Source organism: Leptonychotes weddellii, chromosome 3, assembly GCF_054177405.1.
Source record: "Leptonychotes weddellii isolate Sample4059 chromosome 3, ASM5417740v2, whole genome shotgun sequence".
In the NCBI taxonomy this organism is placed as follows: domain Eukaryota; kingdom Metazoa; phylum Chordata; class Mammalia; order Carnivora; family Phocidae; genus Leptonychotes; species Leptonychotes weddellii.
The window spans coordinates 81098706-81121630 of NC_138371.1; the positions used below are offsets into that span (position 1 = coordinate 81098706).

At 33.7% G+C, this 22925-nt stretch overlaps 1 protein-coding gene across 1 annotated transcript in view; it reads left to right on the top strand.

Moving 5' to 3' along the window:
• LRP1B (LDL receptor related protein 1B) overlaps positions 1 to 22925 on the top strand; it is a 1719891-nt gene that overhangs the window by 1166256 nt on the left and 530710 nt on the right. Inside the window, exons 21-24 of the mRNA XM_081815486.1 lie at positions 7982 to 8113; positions 9436 to 9663; positions 21000 to 21174; positions 21993 to 22087. Coding sequence (XP_081671612.1) covers positions 7982 to 8113; positions 9436 to 9663; positions 21000 to 21174; positions 21993 to 22087 — 630 coding nt within the window. The remainder of the gene's footprint in view (positions 1 to 7981; positions 8114 to 9435; positions 9664 to 20999; positions 21175 to 21992; positions 22088 to 22925) is intronic.

Consider the following 22925-nt stretch of genomic DNA (forward strand, 5'->3'; position numbering starts at 1 on the left):
ATTGAGCATAAAAGTGTGGGTTTATTTTGGGGCCCTGTACTCTATTCCATTGATATATGTGTCTATTTTTATACCAGTACTTTACCATTTGGTTAATATAGTTTGAAATCAGAGAGCATGATACCTCCAGATTTGTTTTTTCTCCAGATTGCTTTGGCTATTCAGGGTCTTTGTGGTTCTATACAGATTTTAGCATTATTTGTCCTAGTTTTGTGGAAGATGCCCTTAGGACTTAGAAAGGGATTTCACCGAATCTGTAGATTGCTTTGGATATTATGGACATTTTAACAATACTATTCTTCCAATCCAGAACGATATTATCTTTCCACATATTTGTGTCTTCAGTTTCTGATATCAGTGTCTTGTAGTTTTCAGTGTATAAATCACCTCCTTAAATTTATTTCTAGGTATTTTTTGATGTAATTGTAAATGGGATTGTTTTCTTAATTTCTCTTGCTGATAGTTCATTATTAGTGTATAGAATTGAAACAGATTCCTGTATATTGATTTTCTCTCCTGTAATTTTACTGAATTCATTTATTGGTTTTAACAGTTGTGTGTGTGTGTAGTAGTGTAGTATTTAGGGTTTTCTATATATAGTGTGATGTCATCTGCAAATAGTGATAGTTTTACTTCTTTTTTAAGTCAGATGCTTTTTATTTCTTTTTCTTACCTAATTGCTATGGCTAGAAGTTCCAGTACTGTGTTTAATAAAAGTGGCTAGAGTTGGCATCATTGTATTGTCCCTGATCTTAGGGGGAAAAACATTTAGCTTTTCACTGTTGAGTATTATGTTAGCTGTAGGTTTGTCATGTGTGGCCTTTGTTATACTGAGGTACATTCCCTTCATACCCATTTTGTTGAGTTTTTATCATAAATGGATGTTGAATTTTGTCAAACATGTTTTTCTGCATCTGTTGAGTTGATCATATGATTTTTATTCTTCATTCTGTTAAAGTAATATATCACTTTGATTGGATTGGGAATGTTGAACCACCCTTGCACCCCTAAGGATAACTACCACTTGATCATGGTATATAATCTTTTAATGAATTGTTGAATTCTGTTTGCTAATATTTTGTTGAGGATTTCTATACATATGTTCATCAGAGATATCAGCCTATAATTTTATTTATTTTGTGGTGTTCTTTTCCGGTTTTGGCAGCAGGGTGATGCTGGTCTCTTAAAATGAGTTTGGAAACATTTGCTTCTCTTCAATTTTTTGAAAAAGTTTGAAAAGTGTAGGTATTAATCTTCTTTGAATGTTTGGTAGAATTTACCAGTGAAGCCATCTGGTCCTTTGGGGAGAGGTTTTTGATTACTGATTCAATCTCCTTGCTTATAATCAATTTATTCATATTTTCTATTTCTTCATAATTCAGTCTTGGAAGATTATATTTTTTAAGAATTTATCCATTTCTTCTAGATTATCTAATTTGGTGGTTCTAATTATCTAATTATCTAATTGTTCTTAGTAGGGTTTTTTTTTAATATATAATCCTTTGTATTTCTCTAGTATCAGATGTAACATCTCTTTCATTTTTTATTTTATTTATTTGAGCCACCTCTTTTTTTCTTGTTCAGTCCAAGTAAAGGTTTATCAATTTTATTTATTTTTTCAAAGAACCAGCTTTTAGTTTCCTTGAACATTTCTTTTGTCTTCTTAGTCTCTATTCAATATATTTCCACTCTGATCTTTATTATTTCCTTCATTCTACTAAATTTGGGCATTATTTGTTCTTTTTTTTACTTCCTTTAGGTATAGAGTTAGATTGTTGATTTGAGATTTTTCGTATTTCTTCAGGTTACCTGTATTGCTATAGACTTCCCTCATAAAACAGCTTTTGCTGCATCTCACAGATTTTGTCCTTTTGTATTTCAATTTTGATTTGTCTCCTGGTATTTTTTTTTCTTTTTTGATTTTATCATTGACCCATTGGTTGTTTGGTAGCATGTTGTTTATTCTCTACATAATTGTAATTTTTACACTTTTCTTCCTGTAATTGATTTCCAGTTTTATACTGTTGTGGTCAGAAAAGATGCTTGATATGATTTTGTTTTTTGTGAATTTACTGAGACTTATTTTGTGGTTAACATGCTATCTATCCTGGAGAATGTTCCAAGTGCACTTGGGAAGAACATGTATTCTTCTGCTTTTGGATGGTATGTTCTATATATAACTGAGTCCAGCTGGTTTAATGTGTCATTTAAGGCCAATATTTCCTTATTGATTTTCTGTCTGGACATCCATCCATTGATGTAAGTGGCACATTAAAGTCCCCTACTATTATTGTATTGATGTCAATTTCTCTCTTTCAGTCTATTAATGTTTGCTTTATATATTTAGGTACTCCTTTATTGGGTGTATAAATACCTACATAAATACTTACAAATGTTATATCTTCTTGTTGGACTGACCATTATGTAATGCCCTTGTCTTTCATATAGTTTCTTTGAAGTTTATTTTGTCTGATGTAAGTATAAACTACACCAGAATTTTTTTTTTTTTTACTTTCCATTTGCATGGAACATCTTTTTTTATCCCTTCACTTTTAGTCTGTGTGTGTCCTTAGATCAGAAGTGAGTCTCTTTCAGGCAATATATGCATGCATCTTGGGGTTTTTTTGTTTGTTTTGTTTTATTTTGCTTTTTCACATTCAGCCAACTCTGTGTCTTTTGATTAGAGAGTTACTCCATTTACATTTAAAGAATTATTGATAGGTATGTACTTATCAACATTTTGTTGATTGTTTTCTGGACATTTTTGTAGTTTGCCTCTGTTACTTTTTTTCTTTTTTTGCTCTCTTCCCTTATGGTTTGGTGATTTTCTCTAGTGTTATGTTTAGATTCCTTTCTTATTGTCTTTCGTGTATCTACTATAGATTGTTTATTTGTGGTTACCATGAGGTCCACATATAGCACCATATAGATAGATAGATAGATAGATAGATAGATAGATAGATAGATAGAGATATACACACACACACACGCACAGATGCAGTCTGTTTTGCTGATAGCATCTTAAGTCTGAACACATTCTAAAAACTACATCTTTATTACCCTCCCCTACCATGTGTTCTATTCTTGATGTCACTTTTTACATCTTTTTATTTTGTGTATCCCTTAACTAATTATTATAGCTATAATTAATTTTAGTATTTTTGTCTTTTAGCCTTCATATTAGCTTTATAAATGGTTAATCAATTACCTTTACTATATATTTACATTACTAATGAGATTTTTACTTTCATATGTTTGCTTGGTACTAGTTATTCCCTTTTCTTTTAGCTTAAAGAAATCTCTTTGACATTTTTTTTTTAAAGATTTTATTTATTTATTTGACAGAGAGAGACACAATGAGAGAGGGAACACAAGCAAGGGGAATGGGAGAGGGAGAAGCAGGCTTCCTGCGGAGCAGGAAGCCCGATGCAGGGCTCAATCCCAGGACCCTGAGATCATGACCAGGCAGACTCTTAACGACTGAGCCACCCAGGCACCCCATCTTTGACTTTTTTTTTAAGGCCACTCAGTGGTAATGAATTCCTTTGCATTTTGCTTATCTGGAAAACTCTATTTCTCTTTCAATTCCAAATAAAAACCTTGCCGGGTAAAGTATTTTTGAATGGAAGTTTTGCTTTGTTTTGTTTTGTTTTGTTTTTTTCCTTTCAGCACTCTGAACATGTCATCCTACTCCCACGTGGCCTATATACTTTCTGCTGATGAATCTGCTGATAGCCTTAAGGTTCCCCTGTATGTAAGAATTTGTTTTTCCCTTGTTGCTATTAATATTCTCTATTCATCTTTAACTATTGACATTTTAATTATAATGTATCTTGGTTTGGATCCCTTTGTATTTATTTTATGTGGAACTGTCTGTGCTTCCTGGAACAGGATGCCTAATCCCTAATTTTTTCCTAGATTATGGAAGTTTTCAACCATTATTTTTTTAAGTTTTTATTTAAATTCCAGTTATTTAACATACAGTGTATATTAATTTCTGGTGTAAAATCTAGCTATTCATTGCTTACATACAATAGCCTGTGATCATCACAAGTGCCCTCCTTAATACCTCACCCATCACACTGCCCAGTAACCCTCAGTTTATTCTCTATACTTGAGAGTCTCTTTTCTGGTTTATCCTTTTTTTGCCTCCATATTCATCTGTTTTCTTTCTTAAATTCCAAATATGAGTGAAATCATATGGTATTTGTCTTTGTCTAACTGACCTCTTTTGCAAATGGCAAGATTTCATTCTTTTTATGGCTGAGTTATATTCCATGGTATGTATATGCCACATCTTCTTTATCCATTCATCAGTCAGTGGGCATTTGGGCTCTTTCCATAATTTGGCTATTGTTGATAATGCTGCTAAAAGCGTCAGGGTGCATGTATCTCTTCAAATCAATATTATTGTATCCTTTGTATAAATACCTAGTAGTGCAATTGCTGGATTGTAGAGTAGTTCTATTCTTAACCTTTGAGAAACCTCCATATTGTTTTCCAGAGTGGCTGCAACAGTTTGCATTCTCACCAATAGTGTAAGAGGGTTCCCCTTTCTCCGCATCCTTGCCAACACCGGCTGTTGATTATTGATTTTAGCCATTCTGACAGGTGTGAGGTGATATCTCTAGTTTTGATTTGTGTTTCCCTGATGATCAGTGATGTTGAGCATCTTTTCATGTGTCTGTTAGCCATGTGTCTGTCTTCTTTGGAAAAATGTCTGTTCATGTCTTCTGCCCATTTTTTAACTGGATTATTTGTTTTTTTGGATATTGAGTTTTATAAATTCTTTATATTTTTTGGATACTCACCCTTTGTCAGATGTATCATTTACAAATATCTTCTCCCATTCAGAAGGTTGCCTTTTAGTTTTGTTGATTGTTCCCTTCACTGTGCAGAAGCTTTTTATTTTAATGAAGTCCAATGGTTTATTTTTACTTTTATTTCCCTTGCCTCTGGAGACATCATAAGAAATTGCTATGGTTGATGTCAAAGAAGTTACTCCCTGTGTTCTCCTCTAGGATTTTGATGGTTTTCTGTCTCATATTTAGGTCTTTCATCCATTTTGCATTTATTTTTGTGTATGGTATAAGAAAGTGGTCCAGTTCCATTCTTTTGCATTTTGCTGTCCAGTTTTCCCAACACCATTTGTTGAAGAGACTGTCTTTTTACCACTGGATATTCTTTCCTGCTTTGTCAAAGATTGGTTGACCAAACAGTTGTGGGTCCATTTCTGGGTTTTCTATTTTGTTCCATTGATCTGTGTGTCTGTTTTTGTGTTGGTACCATACTGTCTTAATCAGTCATTATTTTTTTAAATAAATTATCTACCACCCTTCTTTCTTTCTTCTCCATCTGGGACCCCTATAATGCATATGTTATTCTGTTTGATATTGTCCAACAGGTTCCTTAAGCTACCTTCACTTTTATTATTATTATTTTGTTTTTTTCTTCTTTTTGCTCCATTGATTAGATGATTTCCACTGCCTGTCTTCCACATTGCTGATCCATTCTTCTACTTAGTCTAGTTTGCTGTTGAACCCCTCTATTGTGTTTTTCATTTCAGCTATTGTAATATATTGTATTGTAAGTCTTTTGACTTCTTTTTGGTACTTTCTTATGGTTTCTGTCCCTTTGCTGAAGTTCTCACTGTGTTCATCTATTCTTCTCCAGAGTTCGGTGAACATCTTTATGAACGTGACTTTGAACTGTTATCTGATAGATTACTTACCTCTGCATTGTTAAGGTCTTCTTCCGAGGCTTTGTCTTATTCTTTCATTTGGAACCTATTCCTCTGTCTCTTCGTTTTGCTTGGCTCTCTGTTTTTGTTTTTATGCATTAGGTGAAACAACCACCTCTCTCAGTCTTAAAGCAGTGGACTTGTGTATCAGATAAACCTTATCTTTCAAACTTTTTTAGCTTGTGTTTTTTCCTCAGACCTTTGTGATTGTCTAAGTAGCCTAATTTATTCTTCATAGGTCCCAGCTATTGCAGGTATGCCAAAATCTGTCAGTGTTCCAAAGGGAGGGATTTTAGACAGTGCATAGTTTTAATCTAATTGTAAGCCAGATCTTCAGGCAAAAGCTTTTAAGGTGTATAAATAGAGTCTTATGGGTTCATAATCATAAACCATGCTGACTTCCAAACCTGAGAGATCTGGATAACAGTTTTAAAAATTATGGCTTTAGACATATGTATAATCCCTTTTCTGGGAAATATCAGCAAAGACAAATGAGGGCACTAATATGATTCTTTACTTAGTTCCCAGGGGCATCTCTGACCTCTGGATGTCCTCAGGCTTAAGCTCCTGAACAAGAAAATAGGCATTTTCACACAAATACTGGGGGAGGGTTTCAGTCTACTGTTTATGCAGTGCCTTGGGGGTTGTAGCCTGCCAAGTTCTGTTTCTCCAAATGTTTCAGACCCATGAGGCCCAGAAATGTAATCCTCCCTAGCCAAAAGAGCTAGATGCTCAAGAAGTGTCCCCTGTGAGGGCTGTACATCCCTGCCAGCTTTGGTGGGACAGGCAGTGGCTATGGTGCATGAGGGTGGGATGCTTGGCTGGCCAGCTAGAGCTAGGCAGGCTGCGGCTATGGTGTGTGTGGTCAGGGTGCTCTGACTGGAGCTAGCAGTGAGGGTTAAGGAGGGTTTCCTTTGAAACCATGTCTCTGCCTCTCCTACCTGTCTCAATGTGGCCCTTTTATCCTTTGCTGTGGAGGTGCTGTTTAGCTAGCTTTCAGGTCCTTTTCATAGGGAATTATTCTATATATATGGTTGTAGATTTGTTATGTTCATGGAAGGAGGTGAGTTCAGGATCCTTTTATGCCACCATCTTAAAATCTTTCTTTAATTGATTTTCTTAGAAAAAAATTTCTGAGTCTTTCATTTCCTTTGATTGATTTATTTATTTTTAAGCAAATGCAAAGACATGGATTATTTTTATTACCTTGGCTGGGAGGATGCTAAATACTAGCAAAAACCACACTGAGTGTCAAGTACCGTTAATTTCTCATATCCTCTACAATTTTATTATAACCCATTGATTTTTAGTCTTTGTGCTTTAAAACTCTACAAGACTTCATTAACTACTCTGAGCAATAGGTCCACTTGTTAGGAAGATAAAATAGGTTGAAAACTAAAATATTGCTGGTGGGATCAGAAGTTGTAACACTTTCCTGCCTTTAATTTAGTATTCTTATTCTACCAGATAGGTTCTATAAAAATAAGATTTAAGAGAATTGATCAACTGAGATTAAAATCTTATCTAAAAGGCATAATGACAGAACACGAAACACAAAAGAATAAGAGAATGATATCGAACTGCAAAATTTAATATTCCATTCTAAGTTTGAATATATTATAACTTAGTTATACAATATAGTTTAGCAAGTCTGTGTAAGTAGAGGAAACTTTAGCCAGTTAGTAGAGAAAAAAAAAAAAAGAAAAAGTAGATGTCTTAATAATGAAGGATATTAACATTTCTTCACTTAGGCTTCTGATTTGATAAAGATCATATGACCTGAAGGAAAGATATGTATGTAACAACACAGTTTCCTAGGGAAACACTAAGAGTGGTGTGCTCAGGCACAAAGAGAGTCTATATCGTAGGTTAGGAAAGTAACAATATCCACTGATACACTCAATTCCTGGATTATGATTTAGATGAACTTATTATAAACTAAATTTAATAATTATTCCTGGGTTGTTTTTTTTTTCTCAGAAAAAGTCTTTGCTTCTAAGGAAATAGGATGCATATATTTAGACTTAGAGAAAATTGAGGGCGTTAACTTAGTTGTTATCTTTGAGGAGGAAAATGTCTTTATTAATGTAATTGCTGTATGTGATTGTCTATTATTGTCATATTATTCATCCCAGTAATGGGTGCCATATAGGAACTTCACTTTGAATCTTTAAGTGAATTACCCTTGTCAACCTCAGAGGTTCCCTTTTTCACTGTTAATATTTCACTGTGTAATTACAGCTCCCAATCCCTGTGCAGCTAATGACGGCAAAGGCCCCTGCTCTCACGTGTGTCTGATCAGTCATAATAGGAGTGCTGCTTGTGCATGCCCCCACTTGATGAAGCTTTCCTCAGACAAGAAGACCTGCCATGGTAAACTTCTTGAAGTTCCTATCTAAAATTCAAATTGAATTCTCTCAAATTGTATTAGCATTAAGATTTTGCTTAAAGTAAAGCAGAAGAGATTTTTAATTCCTTAAAAACATTTAAGGTAGTGCTATTTCCAGACTCTATTGATGATTCATCTACTTTTGGAAAGACTGACAAATTCTTTAAATATGTGATATGCTGCACTTTACTATTTATTACCTTATTCATTTTTTTCTTGCCACTTTCTTATTTGGTATGTTAGCAGAATTTATCTCTACAAAACAGGGATATTTGTAAGTGAAAGTGCATTTTCAGAAAGTGATGATGTAGGTAACCCATGTAACAAAGAAGTACTTAACAGCTTTAATCTCTTCCTGCTCTTCTAAAGTTACTCTCACATCATTTTATAGGAGATTATCAACTCAAAGGGGGGAAAAGTGAAGTAAAATATATAACTTTGATATATTTCTTAAAAATATTTAAACAGCACATTTAAACTAGAAAAACGATAATGAAATTTGTGAATCAGACTGTGGGTTGTTTGCTGTTTTATTTTAATTTTGAGTAATTTTTGTTATTTGCAGAGCAATTACTTTTAAGGGCAGAAAAGAATATACTCACAAAATCTTAACTCAGGAATGTAGGCACATGTTGATTTATTAATTATATGTAATCTTAACATATCACAACAATAATAATTCCAAAGAGAGCAATGAAATAATAGAATATCTGTGACTTCTGTTTCTGTTTAACCTCCTATTTTACAAACTCAGTTCAAAAAAGTGTCTATGGAAAGTAAAAATGATGCAATGCCTCACAATGTTACTTACTACAGATTTAAAAAAATGTATAATAAAGCATGCTTTAACATTATTTGAACCCCAATTTTGATAAGGAAAACATGAACATGATTTTTAAATCCATGTTTAATTTTATTCAGAGATAGTATAAAAATGTTCTTAAATGCCTTCAAAAATCATTTAATTTTGTTATAATTGGGTACAAAGAACAAATATGGTTGTTTGACATTTGCAGAATTCATGTGTTTTAGCAATTGTTTAAAATTCTAAGATCAAATCACTGAGAATTTCTTGGTGTTTCTAACTAAAGAAAAATAATGACTTAAGAATTCTAACTTGTTTTACATTTGTTTCTTAAGTATTTTAATTTAAGTAATAGATAACTCACCTATGCCCATCAAATCTTGATTATGATTTTCTGGTGTTAAAATTCCATTAAATCATCAACAAGTTATAATTTTAGAATTTATAGATTGCCTCAAACTTGCCGAGCTTATAAAACACTTATTTCTATTTCTTTTCTAGAAATGAAAAAATTTCTTCTATATGCAAGACGTTCTGAAATCAGAGGAGTGGATATTGATAATCCGTATTTTAACTTTATCACGGCCTTTACAGTCCCTGATATTGATGATGTCACTGTGATAGACTTTGATGCATCTGAAGAACGTTTATACTGGACAGATATTAAAACACAAACCATTAAACGGGCTTTTATTAATGGAACTGGATTGGAAACTGTTATTTCAAGAGGTAAGAGTTTTGCACATTACAACTTAAAAAAAAATGTCATTCAATTTATAAAAATCACAAGTCTCTTTTGTATTCTTTTCTTATTATTCAATTCTATGTTGTTAATTGAAAGTTGGAATTGATTATTCAGAGATTTAATAATATGCTATGTCTTTAAAATTGTAGAATGCTATAATTATGTTGCACATGATAGTCTGATAACTAGAAATTTAGTTTCAAAAGAAGAAAAAATTCAAAAGGGATCTCCTTGAAATTTATGGATTTCTAAACAAACATATTTGAAGACTCCTTTTTGCTGATGGGGAGATAGTAATTTGTATACGGAATATATAGGATATTGGGAAGGACTGGTTTCCCTCTCTGACTCAAGCTTATTATCGACTTCCTTTTGCATAAATTTCTACAGAACTAGACTACACAAATATGACAGGGAACTTATTTCTGTCCACCTTCTGACCTGACAGTTTAAACCATAGGTTATTGGTAAATGTTGTTAAATTAACCATTTAAAAAAAAGTAACTTTCCCCAAAGTAGAAAATATAGGTGAAGTGAAGTTAGACATACATGCAAATGCAGTGGTTGAACTCTAAATATTTAGCAATAAAATAAATAGAAACTGAATCTAGACTTTATAAGTTGTTGATTTTTATATTAGTACTGAAAATAATGAGAACCAAGGGAGTGTTTCAAGGAGGGAGCAGTTATGTGGTTAGGTTTGCCTTTGGAAAATATTGGTTTTAGCTTTTAGGTTTAGTAGAGAATTGAAGAGGTCTGAGATGAGGGGTAGGTGAGCCAGGGACTCTGGGAGGCTAGGTCGTTGGCTGGTATAGTGGTTTTAGTAAGATGTGATAAAAACCTGGACTAGAAAGGAAACAATAGAGATAGAGAAATGAGGGAGAATTATAGAAATATAAGAGTGAAAATATAGAGGAACTTAATTAATTGTATATGAAGGTTGAGGAATAAGCATTTTTGAAGATAAGTCCTTCATTTCTGGTTACCGTACAAGTTGAATGATGTTGCATTTTCCTTTCTTCCAGGGTGAAAACTTGTTAAGGACTGATTTATCTTTCCATTAATAGAAAGCTTGAGATGAACTTTTGACAGTTCATCTTGTGAGCTCATCAAAGTATTTCAAATCCTGCCAGTAATTGTACTTTACTTTATCCTTTCATCTTTTGGATTCCCTGAGAATGTCTGTCTGACCTTCTCTTATTTCTTACATGCTGGCCTCTGTATCTTCTCACTTCGCTGTCCTTCCTCTACTGGACTTTTTCTTGAGATATTCTTTCTTTCCTTATCTTCCTTAGCCTAAGTCTAATGTGAAACCTGCTTCAAAAATCAGGCTCTACATTTGTCCATTGCCCCAAGCAGACCATTTTCTGAAAAAACACTGAGCCTTCATGAAGGGGTCTAGAAATAGTTTTCTTGCCTTGCCATTCTCCATATGCTAAAATACTAAGCTGTTCTTAATTTATGTACTACCTACCTGAGCTATTTGTTACAGTTACTTGTACAAAGCACACTTCATTGTAAGCATAAATACTAACACATGACTATAGATGCATTCTTTGTATAAAATAACAAATATTTATTATCATATGTATATTTGCCTCTTTCACACACACAAAAAAAGTAATTGTATTCTAAGAAAAAGTACTATAACAATTCATAACAGATGTTCTTGCTAGTGGTCTGCAGCCTGACTCTCTGGTGGTGATTAATACTTATCCTTGAGTCACTGCTTGGTCCAGATATTTTTTTTTTTTTAAGATTTTATTTATTTATTTGACAGAGAAAGACACAGTGAGAGAGGGAACACAAGCAGGGGGAGTGGGAGAGGGAGAAGCAGACTCCCCGCCGAGCAGGGAGCCTGATGTGGGACTCGATCCCGGGACTCCAGGATCATGACCTGAGCCGAAGACAGTCGCTTAACCAACTGAGCCACCCAGGCGCCCCACAGATATTTTTTAATTATTGATGCTTTCAGGTTTGTTTTTCTGATGTGATGAATAATACTAGCTGTCATTAATGTGGCAAGCACCATAATCTCATGTAATCTTTATAAACCTATTATTAAGAAATACTTTCATTCTGCAGATGAGAAAGCTTAAGCTTGTGAAAGTTAAAACTCTGTCTCAGAAACAAAGTGAGGAAACATTCACTGTGGAGACACATTCACACTCTGGACTGTATGTTTAGAGCTCCTGTCATCCTCATTACTCTACAATGAAAGAATTTGGGACTTCATACCCAGTGGTTTGGTGTTGTCCTTTTATGCTCAGTTGCCCCTCCTGAGTACTTGTTTATATATTGCCCACCATTATACCTTACTAGATAGAGGATTGTCCTCCTCAAACTCTAAATTAACATAGCAAGAAATTAACTTGCAATTAACATCATAAGAAAAAAAGAAGACATTACTAGACCTTAAAGTTCCTTATATAACTGGGAGTTGCACAGTTGAGTTTTCACATTTGTATCTATTCTTCTTTTATCTATCATTTATTCCCCATGCAGTGCTTTGAAGTTAATGTTGCTTTCTGTTTTTAAAAATGAGGAGGCATTTAATTCAGGTTTCCCATGCTAGGAAATAGCAGAGCTTTGTTACATCCAAGTTTGAATTGACTCTAAAGCTAATGCTGTTTTTCCCCCTGAGCGTCCCTTTCTTTTACAAATAAGGAACTTTGGCAAGTAGAGAGCAGAAACTTTATTATAACCACATGGTTTGTACAAAATTTATTTCCAATGTTCACTTAATATACACTCAGCATACTCCGCTGATTTCACCTAGTAGCACCTGGGTGAAGTATAAGGGTTATTCCACCCCTCTGCCAATAGTTTGACTGGTTATTCTGATATATAAGAAAAAGCTTTTAGAGATATGTTGGCAGCTTTATGAGGTTCCAAGGCTACTATCAATACAAATTCACTTATTGGAAAAAACTCCTGATGTATCTGATTATTCTAGGGCAAAGTGAATTGTTCACCTCTGGAAAATTAAGGACTCAACGTTGGGCAAGTACCATTGATTGAACAAAGTATTTTTTCTAGAGTCATCTACCATCTGAAAGAACTAGACTATTAAGCTGAGTTAAGCAGATGCTAAAATGAACAAAAGGAAGATTAATACAAATTAGAAGTTATCTGTTTATAAAGAACACTGATTTATATGGTAGGGAATTATCATATAATCATATGCTTTTTTAACTACAAAAATATAAACCTCTTTAAATGCAGACCTTTTGATCACATTGCCACTATATAAAATTTAATTCTCAATGGTACTTTGAATCTAATTGGACCTATTTCAAAGTAGATTTCCATTATTATTTGAAATTGTTATCCACTTCTGCCAATAATTATTTTGTCAGTGAGTATTAAGATTTATTCATTCCCTCTATTTTGCAAGATACCATATTTAATTGTACCCAGTAATAAAAATGCTTAAGGGGAAAAAAAAAAAAAAAACTATTGTGAAAATTGGTCCAGAGAGAATGAAGGAAATGAAAACAGGTCAGTAATAACAGTGAAATCTAGATTTTGGAACCAGGCCTTGAATTCAAGTAGAAAGTTTGGATAGGGAACATCTGTTGTTTTGCCTATTTCTGAATAGGATTTTCAATTTTCATTTTCACCCAGGAAACCTTTCAGTGGAAGAATGTCTACATCTGTGATTTAAAAAAAGAGAAAAGAAAAGAAAAAAAAAAGAAAGAAAGAAAGAAAGGCAAAACCACACCTATAAAGGCCGTTTCATTGAGAACTATGTATCGATAGCAATGAGTGCTAAATGAGCCATACTTCCTGTGTTTATTCTTTATCTTTTAGTTAGAAGGATAGAATGTTATTTTATTTTTTCCCCATAGGGAAATTCTAAATGTGGATTCTATATGTGAAACATTAGGTGGGTGGGGAGATGGCTGTATTTAGCTAAGACAGTCTATAACCTCAGGCAGCTTCATATCTGGTAAAATAATGAGATACAAACACTAACTAAAATGTAAGGTTAAATGAGATATGGAGTTTAATAAGGGGGTAAGATACTTAGAAAATTAGCACAAGGAATACTAAGTTATTATACGGGATCACCAAAGTGCCCACTAGGAAATAGTAGTCAAATTAGACCTTGGGGGGAAATAGTAGCAGATCAGTCCATGTTGAGGTATCAGTAGTCACAAAGCTCTGGACACTTTATATAAAGGGAAGAGCAAGTAGTGAGCAGTAGCTAGACCTTCAAGAAGAATAAATTATAAGGTTAATGTGACAGCAGAGCACAAAGGGTTTTACATCAGGAAGAGGAGCTTTTTTTTGTATTTTTGTATTTTTTTTCTCCTAAAGGCATTGGGTAACCATTAAAGACTTTTAGAGCTGGTTATAAGTGATTCAAACTCTTTTGAAGATAAATTAGGTGGAAATCTGAAAGAGTGAAAAGAAATTATAGATAAGGATACAGCTAGAAGGTTAAGAAATGTTCTAAATCTAGAGCAAAAATTAGGCTAGAACAATGAGAGATATAAGAAAGTGACAGACATCAAGGGTATGGTAGGAAAAAAAAAAAAAAACCTGATGGCTGGGAGAGAGGTGAAGTTAACCAGATCATTGGGAAGATGTTGGAGACATTGATCCAGATGAAAATAAAATAGACAACCTTACTTTGGACATTTTCCCAAATCAGCAGTGAATTGTTCCTGTAAAATATCAATAGTTACAGGTTTAGGAGATTAAGAGATATGATTAGCGAAAAAGTTGCAATTCTGCTTCATATTCTCTAGGAAAAAAACAACGTAAGTTTGGGATACATATATATGTGTTAAAACTGACAAAACCAAGACAATAATAAACACTAAATTGTTCAGAGTTGAAGCATAAAATTAGTGAGGGTATATAGAGAAGGCTTCTAATGTATTTGTAATATTCTATTTCTTAGGCTGGATTGTGTTTATGGATGTTTTGTTAATTTGTATACCATGTGTTATATATAGTAATATGTGTGTGTGTATATATACAGTTTTTCATAGTTGCAGTAAATGGAATATTTAATATTTACAAAGTTCCCTTGAAAAAGCTTTGCAAAAATGTTACCAATTTGTTTTTTTTTTTTACTTTGCCCCTAAAAACAGATACATAATTGCCCAGAAACCCACTTCAAATGAGTTTTGATCAGATATAGACATTTCTGCCCTCAGAAAATTGTGACAGTTGGGATCCCTTCCTTCTTTGAAGGCATATCCAATTTTGGGCAAAAGCCTTTATGCCCACCTCCAGGATGCTGGTATCAGCAGGTCCACTGCATAGGGGGAAAAAGAAAGAAAGAAAGAAATTTCAGAAACAGAGAATTGACAACCATTGTGTGTGTGTGTGTGTGTGTGTGTGTGTTTTCCATTTAGTTTTATTTTCATGTCAACCAATTTATGTGCTTACCCCATTCCTCTTTCATCTAAGGCCTTTCTACTGTGATCATTTTTCTTCTCTCTGACTTATGCCTTTTAATGTTCCTTTAGTTTAGTGATAATCTGTTAGTGATAATCTGATATGTTGTCTGAAAATATATTTATTTAGCTTTTGTTTTTGATAGTTTTTTCTAATCATGGTAAAATACACATAAAATTTATCATCTTGACCCTTTTTAAGTGTACAATGCAGTAGTTTTAAGTACATTCACACTGTGAACCAATCTCCAGAACTCTTCATCCTGTAACTGAAACTTTATAGCCATTGAACAACAATTACCAACTCCTGGTAATTCTACTTCCCAAGTGTCCACCATTCTACTTCCTTTGTCTATGAATTTAAGTACTCTAGGTGCCTCTTATAAGTGTAATCACACAGTATTTGTCTATTTGTGAAGGGCTTATTTGACACAGCATGATGTCTTCAAGGTTCATCCATATTGTAGCAAGTGTCAGAATTTATATATATATATATAATTTCTCCACATCCTTGTCAACACTTGGGTTTTGTTGTTATGGTAGTGGTGGTTGTTATTGTTGTTTTTACAGTAGCCATCCTAATGGGTATGATGTGGTCTCTAACTGTGATTTTGATTTGTGTTTCCCCTATGATCAGTGATGTTGAACATCCTTTCATGTTCTTGTTGGCCGTTTCTGTACCTGCTTTGGAGAAATGTCTATTCCATCCCTTTGCCTGTTTTTAAGGAAAAATATTTTTGCTGTTGTTGAGATATAGATATAAAGGTAATTTTGTTGAGTACAAATTTTAAGTTGAGTTATTTTCTCTCAACCCTTTGCAGATATTAATCTACCATCTTTTACATTCTTTATAGCTATTAAGAATCTCTGTGTTTATCTAACTAGATGCTTTTAACATTCTTTCTTTGTCTTCATGACAACGTTTTTATTTAGCCACCAAGAGTCTGTTGTGCCTCCTATGGGATCATGTCTTGCATCAGCCAAGGGAGGAAAAAACCCTCAAATATTATGTCTCACCATTTTCTCTAACCTAGTGTATTTCCTCCTTTGGAAACTTTGACTGGATTTGCTAGACTACTCATTCTCCAACTCATTTAATCTTTTTGCTTCTCTGTGTTGGCCCTGGCTAACTCCTACAATTTGTCTTGTAGTTTACTGGCTGAATTGTGTCTAAGCTACTGGTTAATCCATTTAATACATTGCTTCTTTTTTAATATTGTTTAAAAAATATTTACAAGTGATTTTTGGTTCTCATTTATGTCTTCCAAGAGTATTTTTTTAAAATAAATTATTGGCAGGGCACCTGGGTGGCTCAGTTGGTTGGGCACCTGGCTCTTGATTTCTGCTCGGGTCATGATCTTATGGGTATGGGATCAAGCCCTTTATCAGGCTCTGCACTCAGTAGGGAGTCTGCTTGAGATTCTCTCTCTCCCTCTACCCCTCCCGCACCCACATTCTCTCTCTCTAAAATAAATAATCTTTAAAAATAAATAAATAAATTATTGGCTTTGCTTATTATTTCAAAGCATATGCTTTCCTTTAAAATATTCCACTCACTTTTCTTTATCTTGCACAATAATTTAAAAACATGTAGGCTTTGGAGGCTTAAATCTGTTGTTGATTTTTCTCTTAACTCTTGCTCTCATGTTTCATTTCTTTTTGTGTTTTATTTTTTTGTTCTGATCTACTATGAGAATGAACATAATCTAGGGAAATTGTGAGGGCCTGGGTTGAAGAATTTTTTTTCTTCCATAGAGGATTTGAATTTGCTTCTGCTAGAGGGAAAAGGAGTCACTGTAAACTGGAAATCATTTGAATTTCATTATCCCCTACCCAACCAGTGGATATCCCATTTATAAGCTAGTGATCTCTTGCTCCAGTATAGACCTATGCTTAAAGTTTTTGTTTGTTTGTGTTTGGTTTGGGCTTGGTTTGGTTTTGTTGTGTTTTGTTTTCTGTACCAGAGAAAGAACAGAGAAAATAAGTTTTGTTTTTATTTTTAAATTATTCTTCTTTTTAAGCAGGCAAGGAGAATTTTTTTTTTTTTCCCATTCACCTATCAGTGATGATGTATACCCTTCTAATACACCTGGTATTATTCTTGTTTAGCTCTCCTAGTATTTGTGCATTTAAAGACCGAACCCACTTGCACTAACAACTAATATTCCATATATCTCTAGATTATCACTTGATTTGATTTCTCAGGTTTTTGTCCCTATGGCTGCACCAGACTCTGTATTCTCATTTGCCTTCCTTTATGGTTTTAGCTAACAAACAAGTCTATCTTAGCATGTAGAGACTTTCCTGTCTTGTGATCTTGATAAATCATTTAAAAGTTATAATTTATCATTTTTCAGAAAATATTATTGCAATGAAGGGCTTTTCAAAATATCTAATCTGTTTTAGCTCAAGAGGTAAGGGTCCCTCAATATAGAAAATTGAACCCTTTGAGAAATTTGCTCAGAAGTCTTTGACTTCCTTGAAAACAGGGGTTGAGTTAGAATTTATGATTTCAATGTTTTTATCAAGGAAAGAAAAATTTCACTAAACATATGGCAGTTGTTTTTTTTTTTAAGATTTTATTTATTTATTTGAGAGAGAGAATGAGATAGAGAGAGAGAGCATGAGAGGGGGGAGGGTCAGAGGGAGAAGCAGACTCCCTGCTGAGCAGGGAGCCTGATGCGGGACTTGATTCCGGGACTCCAGGATCATGACCTGAGCTGAAGGCAGTCGCTTAACCAACTGAGCCACCCAGGCGCCCCCATATGGCAGTTTTTATCCCTCCCCACCCTTATGGTGAATTTACCAGGTGAGTCTAAAAAAAAAACAAAAACAAAAAAAACAAAACGATGTAGGTATTAAGAATGGTCAAAAAAGACAAAAGTTTTATTTTAGACTTAAAGTTGATAATTAAAAAATCTAATCTAGTGGGTAGAAAAAAGGTAAGGATAAGAGCATGAGAATTAATATTGGGTGAGTATGTATTTAGATATGTATTTACTCTTGAGAATGAACTTGAGGAACTTATCTGATAATTCTAACTCAGCTCAGATAGCCTTAAAATTATAGATTGTGCATGTCATGAATTTTTTCATCAATTCATTAAAAACATTTATGTTGAAAGCAGTGTTGTATACATTTGGGAAGGGAGGTATAAAGATATATTAGCAAGGAGCCTACCCTCAAGAAGTATATGTGAGAGTAGTAATATGTCAGCAAATAACTATCACGTTAAGTACAAAGGAACTGACCAGATACAGTCCTATTAGAGACAAACTTTCTGGCTGGAATATATAAGAGAATTGATTAGGTTTTTGTTGTTTGAAGGGTGATGTTGCCAATCAGCTTGCTTATTTTTGTGTGAGATTCAGGTAAGTGGAAATGTGATAAGGTTTGGAGGTACACGTAATTCCCTATAGGTTAGAAAGGTCAGGACAAGTCTGGAGATCTGAAAACATTAATCAGTATGACTAAAGTGTGAGGTAACTGGTTAAAAATAGTGAGAAATAAAGTTGGAAAGGTAGTTATATTCAGATTATATAGAAAGCCAGGCTAAGGAATTTAGACATCACTTTCTGAGTGCTTGGAAGCTATTAAATATCTTTGGGACAAACAAAGGTCATGATGCAGAGCTCTCTAGTCAGAAAAATAAGCTGGCAGCAACTAAATCATTTGGTTGGATGAGGAAAAAGACTGGATGCTATTGCAGTGTTAAAGACAGAAATAGATTGGAAAGAGCATGAACCATAGAATTGACAAGGACTAAATAGGTATTAATAGCTTACATTTGGCTATGCTTCCCAATTTAGGAGTGCAGTGTATTCTCTAGACCATGTGATTAGGAGTCAATCAGAAATAAATGAAAGGATTTTGAGCAGCAGAAACAGCCAAAAACAAAAACAAAAACCTTTGGATAACATGTATTTTCGAGGAAATAAAAGCACACTGTGTTATTTTTGCCAATACCAAGCAATCCAGGGTAAAAATGCAGAAAGCCTTAAGTCCTTGGATTGGCAAAATACCCCTCAACCCTGCATTAAAGTGCTTAAATACACATCATCTAATGTAATATTCACAGCAATCCTATGTATTATCTGTAATTAGCCTCATTTTCCTGATAAGAATAGAGGCTGAAATTTAAGTGACTTGATTAAAGACAAAAAATAGGCACCCAACCTAGACCATGAAGCCAGAACTTCTCATTATAAATGCAAGACTGTCTCGAAGCAACCCAATTATGTCCAGAGGGTAAAGGAACAGAAGGAGTAAATATCGTGGGTGAGGCAAATAAATAAATCTCAGACATGGCAGGTTTAGCTTTACAGAGGTGTTGTATTACTTTTTCTCAAGAAAAGGGATCTGGATGAGGATAACTGAAAATAAAAAGAAATTTTGAGTATTGGGTTGAGAAATAAAGTTCACATTTAAGATTCACCAACTTACCAGTAAATTAATGATGAAAGGTAAATTGCAGAGGAGAAGATGTTGTTAGGAAGAGAATAGAAACATGGAGAATATCTCCTAAGAGTGCTGTGACTAAAAGTTACTTAGAAATAATAAGAGGATTTTTGAGCAGAAAGTAGGCTGTGTCAAGACTGGAGGACAGAAACGTGTGGTAGATCCCACCATGCCAACATTACTGTTACAAGCGACCCAGAACTGCCAGGTCTCTTTGTCTTATTCTAGTCTTTTAAATTTTGAAATAATTAGCAAATTTTACACATCTGGTATTTTTACTTTCACATGAAAATCTAGCTTTGTGGCATCTTTTAAAAATGATAAAAATGGAAGACATAGCCATTTGAAGAGCTAAGCAACAGCTGCTCTGTGATTCTGGAAGCATGTCGGTTGGAACCACTGCTTTGGAGCAGGGCCTCGGAGCTAGTTAGAACTTGCAGAATGTCAGGCCCCTCCTCAGAATGACTGAATCAGAGTCTTCCTTTTTTACAATCTCCAGAGGTCTTGGAAGTTTGAGTAACACCGGTCTAAAGAGCTTTAGAGATTCAGTATGCTTGCAAGTAACAAAATTTTGTAAAATAAAGACAAAACCAAATTAGACTATTCAAGTGCCACGGATTGGGGACCACACTGGCCTACTTTATAGGTTAATATCTTAAAAAGATTTTCCAGTAAATATGCTAAAAAGATTTTATAGGATCCATCATTTTAAATACTTGATTTTAATTTGTTTCTTTAATTAAAACGTACAATCGCATTTAAGCCTAAATTCTATCGTTTTTTTTTAAAGATGCCTAATTAAATAATCAAGGAATAACAACCCAAATATTCATATTGGCTATAATGAATCGAAACTTAATTAGATTTCAGTAATTTCTGTAGAATCCACGTTGGAGGAATATTAAAAGGATTTTGTTTCTTTGCTCATATCTCAGTCAATTTCTGTTAATTATCTATTTTGAAAGATGTTCAACTCTGGTGATTTTTTTAGGAAAGTTTAAGCGTTTTATTTAATTTCAGGAACAAATTAGCACTTTAAAACACAACATAGCCCATTTGTTGACGGCCCACAAGTACTTTTTCCTAACTAGAAAGATGTGCTACCAACTGGAGAAGCTTTTACTCTAATTTGAATTTTGGTCACCTTGGCCCATAAGACTGCTGCCTGTGTCTGCTGCTAAGTGTTTACTAGTGAATCATTGAGTGTTAGTGTAATTTCAATGCTAATTGTTGCTTCAGTTTTTCAAATGGCTCAGCAGTAAGACATTAATGATTATTCATGCCTTAAGAAGGGCTGATAAGGGAATGAGATTACAATCTTGTACAATTTTAGCTAACAAATTGAAGGGTAAATTAAATTTTCCCTGAGACAGAAAATAACTTACTTGGAAAGTCAAAAAGAATGAGAAATTTCATTCACTTTTAATTGTCTCTTTCCTTTTTTACAGATATTCAGAGTATCAGAGGGCTAGCAGTGGATTGGGTCTCACGTAATTTATATTGGGTTAGCTCCGAATTTGATGAGACACAAATTAATGTGGCACGACTAGATGGCTCTTTGAAAACCTCAATTATCCACGGAATCGATAAGCCACAGTGTCTTGCAGCTCACCCAGTCAGGGGGTAAAGTATGATTATTTTTTGTGAAGTTTTTCAAAAATCTCACACATTTTTGCCCTGATTTTATATAAAAACTTTGTTTAATTCAGAGGAATTAACATATCAGCTATACCAGTCAAAAAAAGTGAATATGGAAATTGTAAAAGAGATCCCTGGTTAGAGATTTCTGTTATCTGCATAAAACCAGATTTTTATACATTATTGCAAGAGTTTATTAATTTGTTTCTAAGGAGTAGCAGTTCAGAATAAAAAAGAAGAAAAAAAGTAGATGCAGGGAAAAGTGACTGATTTTATTTCAAACACCAGTTGTTAACATATTTACTGTGTGCTGATGTTATTGTCACTGTTTAGTAGATCAGATTTCTCCCACCTTCTGACTAATCATCATGTACCATGTAGAGAGCTTGTGTAGGGTTAAAATACTTTCTCCCCAGTGCTTTCAGTGGGAATGGCTGAAATGACTTTGTTTTCTTCTTTGGTATCTGGTTTCTCTAAACCGAGAGGATTCAATCTGGATGAATTACTTTAAATGGAAATAATTTACTATAGTCATAGGTAAATATTTCAGTTGTGAATGTAGGAGGAAAAAGGAAGTGAGATGATTGTCCTTCAATGACAGGAAAAAGCAAGAGTGGTGCTTTCTTCTCAGGCAAACATGTACATTACCGTCAGCAAGTGTCTCAACAATTCGGGCTCTTCTTAAAAAGAATTAATCTTAAACCAAGAATTTACTTTGACATTAACTTTATTCCTCAGTGTATGTTTCTAGTTAACAAGTAGGTCTATCTCTAATATTTTTAATCCATATCTCTTAAATTAAGGAAACTCTACTGGACAGATGGAAACACAATTAACATGGCAAACATGGATGGCAGTAACAGCAAGATTCTCTTTCAGAATCAAAAGGAGCCAGTTGGTAAGTTTTTTTTTTCTTTTTTAATAATCACTGCAGTTTTTAATATGACAAACCTATACAATGTATCTTTGATCTAGAACCTAAAAGAAAGTATTACAGATTAGCAATATAAATTCAATCAGGAATTCCTCAATTTCATTGAATCCATTGGGTCTATGTTGTTAAGTAAGGAGGAAACTTTGTGGACAAGAAGATAAATTCTTTTGATATGAGAACTTTTATAAGTATCTTTAGTACTGAAGTCACTTAAAACTTGATGTAATTAATAAATATCTTACTTTAAGTGGTGAATACCTGATACATTGTTACAGTGGCAATATAATGTACTAAGACTTCCCCTGATCATTGTTGTGTTATTATTAATAGTTATAATGATTTAAGCATTTAGTATTTAGTTTTCAGCAGTTTTTATTCACTATGCAGTAGGTTTATTTGGTTTGTTATTCTACCCTTGGTAACCATTATAAATCATTAGCTAAAACTCCATCGTGCTAAAAGAAAGCTCTGATGTATATACATAAAACATTTTTTAAAATTTTAACTACAAAAATTCTTTTAGAAGTTAATATGTTATATATGTTGGCACAGATATCTTTACATTATTATATTACCTATATATATTTCTTCAAATTCTAATCACTCTTCCCTATTTTCTTATATTTCTTTAAGAGGCAGGAATAATCACACTGCCTTTTTGTCATCTCACGTATCTTTAAAAAAAAAAATCCAATAACGAACCTAGATTTTGATAAATATTAAATGCAAATGATGGAATATACAAAAGAAAATCATAATTTTGCTTTGAATTGAACACAATATATTTTTAAGTCTGGGGGTA